At 37.4% G+C, this 10,588-nt stretch overlaps 1 protein-coding gene across 4 annotated transcripts in view; it reads right to left on the bottom strand.

Annotated features, from left to right (window-relative positions):
* Positions 1-1,037: 1,037 nt before the first annotated feature.
* The window catches only part of CTNNA3 (catenin alpha 3), a 1,852,175-nt gene continuing 1,842,624 nt past the window's right edge, over positions 1,038-10,588 (bottom strand). For all 4 annotated transcript variants that reach the window (XM_049856013.1, XM_049856014.1, XM_049856011.1 and 1 more), the window contains one exon: positions 1,038-2,589. In XM_049856013.1, the coding sequence (XP_049711970.1) occupies positions 2,302-2,589 (288 nt within the window). In that variant the 3' untranslated portion in view covers positions 1,038-2,301. The remainder of the gene's footprint in view (positions 2,590-10,588) is intronic.

The following is a 10,588-nucleotide window of genomic DNA, read 5'->3' as shown; positions in this document are numbered from 1 at the left end:
ATCTGGACAGGGAATAAGGAAGAGAGAAGAATTGATGCCTTTGAATTGTGGTCAAGAATATTGAATATACCATGAACTACCAAAAGAATGAATAAATCTGTCTTGGAAGAAATACAACAGAATGCTCCTTAGAAGTAAGGATGGCAAGATTGTATCTTATATAATTTGGACATTTGGTCAGGAGCGATCAGTTCCTGGAGAAGGACATCATGCTTGGTAAAGTACAGAGTCAGAGGAAAAGAGGAAGACCCTCAATGAGATGCACTGATACAGTGGCTGCAACAATGGGCTCAAGCATAACAATGATTGTGAGCAAGGTGCAGGACTGGGCACTGTTTCATTCTGTGGTACATAGGGTTGCTATCAGTCAGAAAAAACTCGATGGCACCTAATGAAAACAACCTGTAAAAATGACATTATAGATGACACTCTTGCAATGTCTAGACTTAGAGAAGAAAATAATGGTGGGATTTCAAAAAAATAATCTTCCTATTTTGCCTTAATTTCTAGATAATTCCAGAAAACAGAATTGTCTGGATTCTCTAATTCCCTTCCACCCCTCATTCTCTTTGGGGGAGTGGAATCTCTCCAGAATATTGTCAGATAGTCCATAGTATACGACAGGGAGGAGCATACTGCCTTCACCCTCCAGGAATTTTATGCACCCAGCATTTGGAAGAATGAAATAATTCATTACAATAAAACAAATTAACAAGTTCCCCATAATTAGTAATGACCTATTAAATACATCCTTCTTTTTATATTCTATTCCACTATGTTCCTACCATTTTGTTCAAGATATCATACACAGTATTCTCTCAACTTTTATGTATTTTTCTGTTTCACACATCATTTTACCCAAACTGGCCCACCTTACATCAACTGGTGTTGTATGTATGAATGTTACCTCATCAACTTAAGATGACACGATATTGAGGCAACTCATTAGAGGCAATTTTGTACAAATGAGAAGCTACAATTATAGTGCTGTCAATATAATGAAGTAGAACATGGGATGCATTTTAAAAATCCTGTGAATGGGGTGCTATGTCTGCAAAAAAGTAAAACTGAAGTTTAACTCCTCCAAAGACCTATGGATAACCCAATGCAAAAAAGATATTTTGTCCAAGAGAGAGAAAAGCAATGGACAATGCACTATATACTCTGAGACTATTATGAAGTCAATTATGAACTCAACTAGGGATGAGCACAGTGATTGGAGTTATAAAATGACCCCAATGACTTTCATTTAAAAGAATGTTATTAAAAATCACTCCAGCTTCATTGCCATTAACTCTACTTCATAGTTCAATGGCACAATTCACACAGTTATATTTTACTCAATGCCAAAAGGTTTTCAAACTGGCCTTTACCTTTTAATTACAATTGCAAGCTGATACAAATGGATTTTTAGTCACGCAGAACACCTTACACGTCTGTTATCGTAACTCACTCTGGAACATGGTTACATATCCCCACTTTCCAACTGGGTGATAACTCTTCTTCCATATACGTATTCTGATGGGCCATTTTGAACTCAGCACTCAAAGTGCAGAACTGCTGAACAAAATGGAACACTAAAAGGCACCTTTGTGGCATCCAAGCTCATTGTAACCTTTGTAACATTAATAAAGCACTTTCTTAGTAACCGAGGCTGAACTTTGAAACTCAGCAAGTAGCTTGATTACCCAAGCTTGGTTAGTTTCTGATGGATGCTGGCTTAATTAGTTGACAATGCATACAGATATCTATTGAAGGTTTTTTTTTTTTTTCTTATAGTGGGAATCACACAATGTGGCCAGGTTAGGTCATGTAAATGGGCATTAAATTGCCAAATATTTTACAAATTATTTTGTTTCCAGTGAAGACCAAGTCAAGAGCTCATGTGTGTGTTTTAATTCAAGATAAAAAGGGTGGGCGTACTTGAACCATTACAGGAGAACAGGACTTAGTTAAGCCTCCTGTGTTCATTTGGTAATGACTGTAAGATACTCCCTGTGACAGGAAAGGCTGAATGACACCAGAAGTTTTCATTCATTCAACCAGCATATATTGATTTCCTATTTGCTATGAGCCAGAATTGACTCGACAGCAACGAGTTTATTAGGTGCTTGCCACACAGAGATGAAATGACATGGTCCCAAATGTAAGTTTCTTTCATTGGTTCAGCCTCCAAAATTTTATGTTATTTGTAGGTTAAATTCCAAACCTTAGTGAACCTAAAGAATTAATCAAGTGTAAAATAAAGCAGTGCAGTTAGCCAGGACTTTGTAATACAGGCACTAGAGAACAATAGTGGTTTCAGTAGAACTGTCTTCCTCTAAATTCACTCATGACTTGAACCGGATGGATTTTTTTCTTGGCTGAGCCTCTTCTGACCGCTGCACAGGTTTCCTCTGGCTTCTCTCTTTTAATCAAGGGCTTTTTTGCAGGAGCCTTCATCCTCCACATCACAACTGGGTGCCGGGGCCCAGCAGGACTCTGAATTCGAATGATCTTGGTTGAGGCAATGTAAGACATTTTCACTGTTTGCACTACAGCATTCATTAAATTTTTGGCTGCTTGAATCAGGGAGGTGACACTGTCCAACTGCAGAAAAAAAAAAAAAGAGCTATTATTCAAGACTGTTACTGAAGCTGGAATGTAGCACTTTGATTTTGCCTTGGTAAGGAATGCGTTAATCACCAGTGCATATATTTATGCATGGTTATCTACATCAATTTATTCATCTTTTTTGTGGTGAAAATATGTACAAGACATAAACCAATTCAACAACTTCTGTATGTATAACTCAGTGACATTAATTACATTCTTCAGGTTGTGAAACTATTCTTGCTAACCTTTTCCAAATTATTCTGCCGCCACTAACATAAACTCACTGCCTCATAAGCAAAAAAAGAAAACTCCCTTTCACCCCTGGTAAACACTAATCATTTTTGGTTCCTCTATGTTTGCTTATTTCATATACGTGAGATTATACAGTATTTGTCCATTTGAAACTATTTCACTCAGTACGATGCTTTCAAGGTTTGTTCATGTTGTGTCATGCATCAGAGCTTCATTTCTCTTCATGGCTGAGTAGTATTCCATTAGAGGCCCTGATGGTGCAGTGGTTAAGAGACTGCTTGCTAACCTAACGGTCAGCAGTTCAAATCCACCACCCACTCCTTGGAAATCCTACGGGGCAGTTCTACTCTGTCCTATAGGGATGCTATGAGGCAGAATTGACTCCATGGCAACAGGTTGTTTTTTCAGTATTCCATCGTGTGTATATACCACATTTTTTTTTTATCCATTCATCTGTTGATGGACATTTCAGTTGGCTCCACCTTTTGGCTATTGTGAATAGAGTTGCAATGAACATTGGTGTATATGTGTCTGTGTTGCTGCTTTCAAGTCTCTTGGGCATATACCCAAGAGTGGAATAGCTGGGTCATAGGGCAGTTCCATGTTCAACTTTTTGAGGAACTATCAAACTGTTTTCCACAGTTGCCATAACATTTTACACTCCCACCAGCAAAGGATAAGGGTTTCTATTTCTCCACAACTTTACCAACCTATTGTTTTCAGTTTTGTTTTGATCACTGCCATTCTAATGGAGGTGAGATGGTACCTCATTGTGGTTTTGATTTACAGTCATGCATCACTTAATGTCCATGATACATTTTGCGAAAAAGAATGTTACATGATTTGGATGTTGTGTGAACACCAAATTAAAGGAAGCCCCTGGGTTATGAACTTTTTATTTGTAAGTAGGGAAAGTTCACATTAAAATAAGGAGAGGAAGTACAACACAGTACATACATAGATAAACCAGTAAAATAGGGGTTTATTATGACTATCAAGACATATGTATTATAGGTTATATATGTACCGTACCATTATACACCTGGCAGCGCAATCATTCTGTATACAAGAGACATGATATACACGTGTTGCCTGCGGGAAGCTGTTGCATTCACTACATCCGGTTAGGTCTGCCACATCCCATTCTCTGATCAGGATTTCTGAACTCTATTATAACCTTATGGGACCATGAATGTTTATGTGGTCAGAAATTGCCCGAACAGATGTCATGAGGTGCGTGACTGTACATCTCCCTAATGGCTAATGACTTTGAACGTTTTTTTCATGTGCTTATTTTCATTTCTATGAAATATCTGTTCAAGTTCTTTGCCCATTTTGTTTTCTTAATAATAATATTTTATTGAGTTTGTGGTGAAAGTTTACACAGCAAGTTAGGTTCCCATTTGACAATTTTTACACAAATTGTTCAGTGACATTAGTTACATGTATCACAATTGGTCAACATTCTTTTTTTTTTTTTTAACAGTTTCTACATGTAAAATTGAGTGACATTGATTACATTTTTCGAGTTGTGCGACCATTTCACCTTCCTTTTCTAAGTTGGTCCTCCCTCATTAACATAAACTCACTGTCCCCTAAGCTTCCTATCTAATCAATTTGAGCATATATAAAAAGGCAGACAGTTCTTAAAAGAACACAGTCTCAAGGCAGACATTTTTATTATTTAAGCTAAACTATTGTTTGGTTTTAAGAAGTTTGGTTTTAAGAAGTCTTTAGGAGATATTTTTGTTTTAAGGTTATCTCAGGGTAAGAGTTTCAGGGGTTCATCCACCCTCCATTGTTTATTGATTTTTATTTTTTTTTTTGTCTTTTTCATTGTTAAGTTGTAGAAGAATTTTTTTTATATATCGGATATATTGTCACAAAAATTTTCTCCCAATCTATAAGTCTTCTTTTCACTTTTTTGATAAAATCCTTAGATGAACAAAAGTAGTTTATTTTTATGAGGTCCTATTTACCTATTTTGTCTTTTGCTGCTTCTGCTTTTGTTGTTATATCTGATAGCCCAATGCTAAAACTAGGTTCCACAGCTTCACCCCTACATTTTCTTCTAAGAATTTTATGGTTCTAGCTTTCACAGTCAGGTCCTTGATCTACTTTGAATTCATTTTTGTGTATGGTGTGAGGTTTGAATCCTGATTTATTCTTCTGTATGTGGAAATGCAATTTTCCCAGCATCATTTATTGAAAAGACTCTTCCTTCTCCATTGGATGGACTTAGCACCCTTGTCGAATATCAGCTGACCGTAGATGTATGGGTTTATTTCTGGACTCTCAACTCTATTACACTGGTCTACATGTCTATTACTACACAAGTACCAAGCTGTTTTAATTAACTGCTGCTTTACGTTTTGAAATCAGGAAGTGTGAGTCCTCCTACTTTATTCTTCTTCAAGGTTGCTTTAGCTATTTGGGGTCTATTGCCCTTTCATATAAATTTCAGGACTGGCTTTTCCATTTCCACAAAAAAGGCAATTGAAATTTTCTTTGGGACTGCATTGAACTCATAGTTTGCTTTGGTTAGTATTGACATCTTAAGTATATTAAGCCTTCCATTCCATGAATATGTAACATCCTTATCCATTTAATTTTTATCATTTTTCAATTTACATGACACATAAATAGACCCATATTTTATATTCTAACATGATGTCTTAGAGAGATTAATACTTTATGTTGGTTTTCAGTAAAGCAGATTTCTATAAATTCTTTAGGATTCTAATCCACACTTGACTCTAAGGTTGAGATAGTCACTGCTTTCTTTGTAATGTCCCTCTTCATTTCCAGGGGTAACATTGAATCCTTTCTATAAGTGACATTACTATTCTCAATAAAAGCCATATTACATATAAATAATTTTATAAGAACAACAATTAAAAGTTCTTCCCAAGGAATCTCTAGTCTAAGATAAATACCATAGATATGTATATGCAGACACACATATATTACTCTCTTTCATGAATATTACCCAAACAATTCTAACTAAAGGGGTCTCTCTTTAAACACAACACTATCATAGAGTATGTCAAAGCAGAAATAGCCAAGAATTAACAGTTAAATGAAATTGAGTCTAAATTCCACGTCTGCTGTTTGGTAATTTGGGCAAATTATTTAATTACTTGATGCTCATTTCCTCCATTACTCCATAGGAAAAAATGTTTACTAAAGGTAAAATTATACAAATACATACATAATAAAATGCCCCAAATGGGCTGTTATTAAATATGAATTCCTTTATTTCCTATAAATGTCGATAAAACTGCTTAATAATGAAGCTACATTAATGAATTATGAAAAGAAACCTTTTTCTGCAAGATTCTGTTTTTAATTTTATTTTCTGGGTTGCTCACAACAATGTCAGAAAAAATAGAATGGTATTTCTAGAATCTTGCAACATACCTTAAAGCTAAACCAAGCTGATTCATTTTTATACAATCAGTGCCTCTTCCATTATTTTCAACTGGCAGATTGTCATCCACAGCCAACTCACACAGAAAGATGTGTCTCTACCGTCACCTCTCTGTGATGTGTGCTGTCAGGGTTGAGACTGAAACACTGGCTCTGTAGTTAAAAAAACCCATCAGCAGCTGGATTTTAGAATAAATGAGCTAAGGAAAATAGTAAGCTGAGGTTACATGCCTGGGGCAGTGGTCTAGCTGGCTTCTTCCTAGGAAGTAAATTTAATTAGCTCCATTATATGCCAAGCCTGAAAACCTTGAAAAGGTAACACCAAAAAAATACGTAATTTGAAAGACAGTAGTACTTGGCAACTACATACACATCTTTAGGTCTTTGAACTTATTGAAACCAGAAATGTGAAATCTATGCATGTGGCAGGAATGACAAAAGCTTTGCAAACATTAAACAGGATTTCATGAAGCACTCGTATATTTTAGAAGACACCTGGAGTTTCTGAACCTGTACACAACTTTAAAGAAAACATTAGACTTTGAATAGAGTAACACACTTTGTTATCATGTTCTTCTACAGACACATAACAAGCTAAAACCTGTTCTTCAGTGATTAGCAATTTTTATTAAAAACATCTTATTCATGTAAAAAATGTAGAATTGGTAAATGTTGTATATATGTATGTGTGTATATGTATTGAAATTACAACTATACATATCTATATATGTATATGTAGGAAATGTTGGACGGCATAGTGGTTAAGAGCTACAGCTGCTAACTAAAAGGTCGGCAGTTCAAATCCACCAGCGCTCCTTGGAAAATCTATGGGGCAGTTCTACTCTGTCCTACAGGGTCGCTATGAGTCGGCATTGACTTGACAGCTATGGGTTTTGGTGTATATATATATATATAGTCATTGGGTTTGGTATACACATATATATATATATAAAAATATATATATATACAAAACAATATAAATAAATAAATAAGGTAAAATAAAATCTGGGGTCCAGTCAATCTGAAGGTGATTACTGATACCACTGTCATGGATTGAATTGTGTCCCCCAAAATGTATGTCAACTTGGCTAGGCCATGATTCCTAGTATTGTGTGATTGTCTACCATTTTGTCATCTGATGTGATTATCCTATGTGTTATAAATCCAGCTGCTCCTTAGAAACTCTGTGGGGCAGTTCTACTCTGTCCTATAGGGCTGCTAGGAGTCAGAGTCCACTCAACAGCAACAGGTAATGTTAATGAGGCAGGATTAGAGGCAGTTATGTTAATGAGGCAGGACTCAATCTACAAGATTAGGTTGTGTCTTAAGTCAATCTTTTTTGAGATATAAAAGAGAGAAGTGAGCAGAGAGACATGGGGATCTCATACCACCAAGAAAGAAGCACTTCTAGGAGTATAGCGTGTCCTTTGACGAGGGGTCCCTCCACCGAGAAGCTCCTAGTTCAGGGGAAGATTGATAACAAGGACCTTCCTCCACAGCCAACAGAGAGAGAAAGCCTTCTCCTGGAGCTGATGCCATGAATTTTGACTTCTAACTTACTAGACTATGAGAGAATAAACTTGTTTGTTGAAGCCATCAACTTGTGGTATTTCTGTTATAGCAGCAAAAGATGACTAAAACAACCACCATAGGAAGAAGATTTTCAAAATGATGCTATGTGGAAATAAGGTGAAATAATATGAATAATATTGAGTATCTTGAGAAATGTTTTCCCTCAAACATACCAACAATATTGGGTTTACTCTGAGGGCTCTATGCCACCATAAAATCTTCCATAGAAACACGTCCTAGGGACCTGCTGCCATGTGGGATTTTTACCAGGGGCTTTGGTCTTCCCATCCTGAATTCTCTTCTCTTCCTTTTGACTCTATAACCTTTTCATGTGTAAGTTATATTTTTCATCTCCTTTTTATTTTTTTCAAGTAAGTAACTTCTGAGGAAGGATGATTAACTTCAATCCATGCCTCAAAAGAGAGAAACTGACTTTTTCTTCCCTTACTGAATCAGAAAAGCCCTTTCTGCACATTTTCATCTCTTATGCTGGCCCTTGACAAACTCTTTGATTTAAGAATTCTAAACGGGGGAGGAGCCAACATGGCATTATAAACAGAAGCACTACGCTGTCCCTCCACAGTGAACACCCAAAAAACTAAGTAAACAGAAACAAACACCAATCCTGGAATCATAAATGTCAAATGAAGAGATAAAAAACTCAGTCAAACACTGAATGGAACAAGAAATTGACAGAGTGAGAAGAGATATGTGCAGAGGTCCCCCATCAGCTAATGCAGCATAGATTTGCCATCTTAGACTCCTGTCAGAAATCAGCAGACAGGAAGTACAGGAAAGCAGCTTCATGGAGCTCCCAGCAGGAAACAGAGCAACTGGTAACCAGCAATATATGCTTTCCCACCCCTCATCCTTCTTTCCCCTGCTCAGCCTCTGCAGCTTCCTAGCTGGCTGCAGTTCCTCAACCATTTGGGAAGAGCAGCGCCCACGCCACTTGGATTCACCCCTCCCACTCTGGCCAGCTCCATCAGTGCCATTTGTTTGTTGCTGGTGTTGCTTTTTTCCACTTCTTTTGGTCTCTTTCCTGCCTGTCACCACTCCCCCACCTTTTTCTCAAATACCTGGCTCCGTGTGCCAGCTCTGCTTTTTGAAAGGCTGTGAAATGCCGCTCAGCTGGGATACTGCTTCCCCAGACTGCAGCCACCACGCTGGCAGGATCCCCAGGGACTTTTTGTTTTTCATTTTGTTTTCTTTTTATTTTTGAGGCTTGGGAGCCCCTTTTAGCTAGGCTGTACTGCCTGGCTTGGGAACCGCTTCCCCGGTCTCCATAGCTGCATCAGTGGGATCCCTGGTGGCATTTCCTTTCTTTTTGTTTTGTTTGTTTCTTTGATTTTCTTTTCCTGGCTTTGGAGCTCCTTATAGGTAGGCTGTGCTGAGCAGCCTGGGAGCCACTTTCCCAGTTTTGTAGCCACACCTGTGGAATCCCTGGGGGATTTGTTTTTCTTTTTTTCTAATTATTTATTTATTTTCTTTTTGTTCTTCTCCATTTCTCAGTTTCTCATCTCTCCAATCTAATGGTAAGCTCCATGAGCATTCATTTTATTTTATTTCATTTTTGGGGGGTTTCTTTTTGTTTGTTTGTCTTTGGCTCCTGTTTCTCTCTACTTTTCTCTTCTTTCCCATATTCATCTTAGCTCCACACATCACAACCCCCCTCTTCCTACCTACCTGCACTGTGCACTGAATATCACACTCCTGAGCAACACAGGCACAGCCTACTGGAATCTCCCCTGCACTCATTCTTGGCCTATCCTGATGACCCTAGTACATGTCACAAATAACACATCCCAGTCCCTCCCCTTCAGCTGCACCTGCCCTGCTGCAATGTAGCTGAGTGACTGGTCCTGCCCACTGGACAAGGAGGTGAAAAGTACAGTGCCCACAGATGAGCAAACAACAAAGAAGGCACAGCCTACCTGCTCAGACATAACCAAATAAAAAAAAAAAGCAGGATGCAACAAACAAATCTACAATCAATAAATAAAGAAAATAACTACTGAATTTCCCAAAGAGAGCAGCAATATCAAAATATTAAAAAAAAAAAAAAAGTCAGGACAGTTCCAGTAGGCATCCACAATAAAACACCAGATGACTTTCTGGTAAAAGAAAAGGCACTAGAACTACTTGACAGGGAATTCATATATCTAATATTCAGAGCTAACCAAGAGTTGAAGCAAAAAGCAGACAAAAGTGAGTAAAAAGTAGAGAAGCTTATGGAAAACACAGACAAATTCATGGAATATACAGACAAAAAAATTGAAGAATTCAGGAAAATGATACAGGAAGAAAATGCCATAATATACTCACGACTAGAAATCATACGAAAATAACCATTAGAAATCCAAAAGATAAACAACAATATTTCAGAAATGGACAATGTCATTGAAGGATTGAGGAGCAGGTTTGAAACAATGGAAGACAGGATCAGCAAAATTGAAGACAAACACTTGGATACAACTTTGAGGAAAAAAAAAAAAAGCAAAGAAAAATGAAACACTGAGAATTATGTGCGATACAATCAAAAGCAAAAATCTGTGAGTGATCAGAGTTCCAGAACAGGGGGAGAAAATGGAAAACACAGACAGGATCATGGAAGAAGTGCTGACAGAAAACTTCCCTAATATCATGAAAGATGAAAAGCTGACCATCTAAGAAGCTCAATGAACCCCATAGAGGATAGACTCCAAAAGAAAATCACCAAGGCATATCATAATCACACTCC

Source organism: Elephas maximus, chromosome 16 (genome assembly GCF_024166365.1).
Source record: "Elephas maximus indicus isolate mEleMax1 chromosome 16, mEleMax1 primary haplotype, whole genome shotgun sequence".
NCBI classification, from domain to species: Eukaryota; Metazoa; Chordata; class Mammalia; order Proboscidea; family Elephantidae; genus Elephas; species Elephas maximus.
This window is presented reverse-complemented; position numbering and strand designations above follow the sequence as displayed.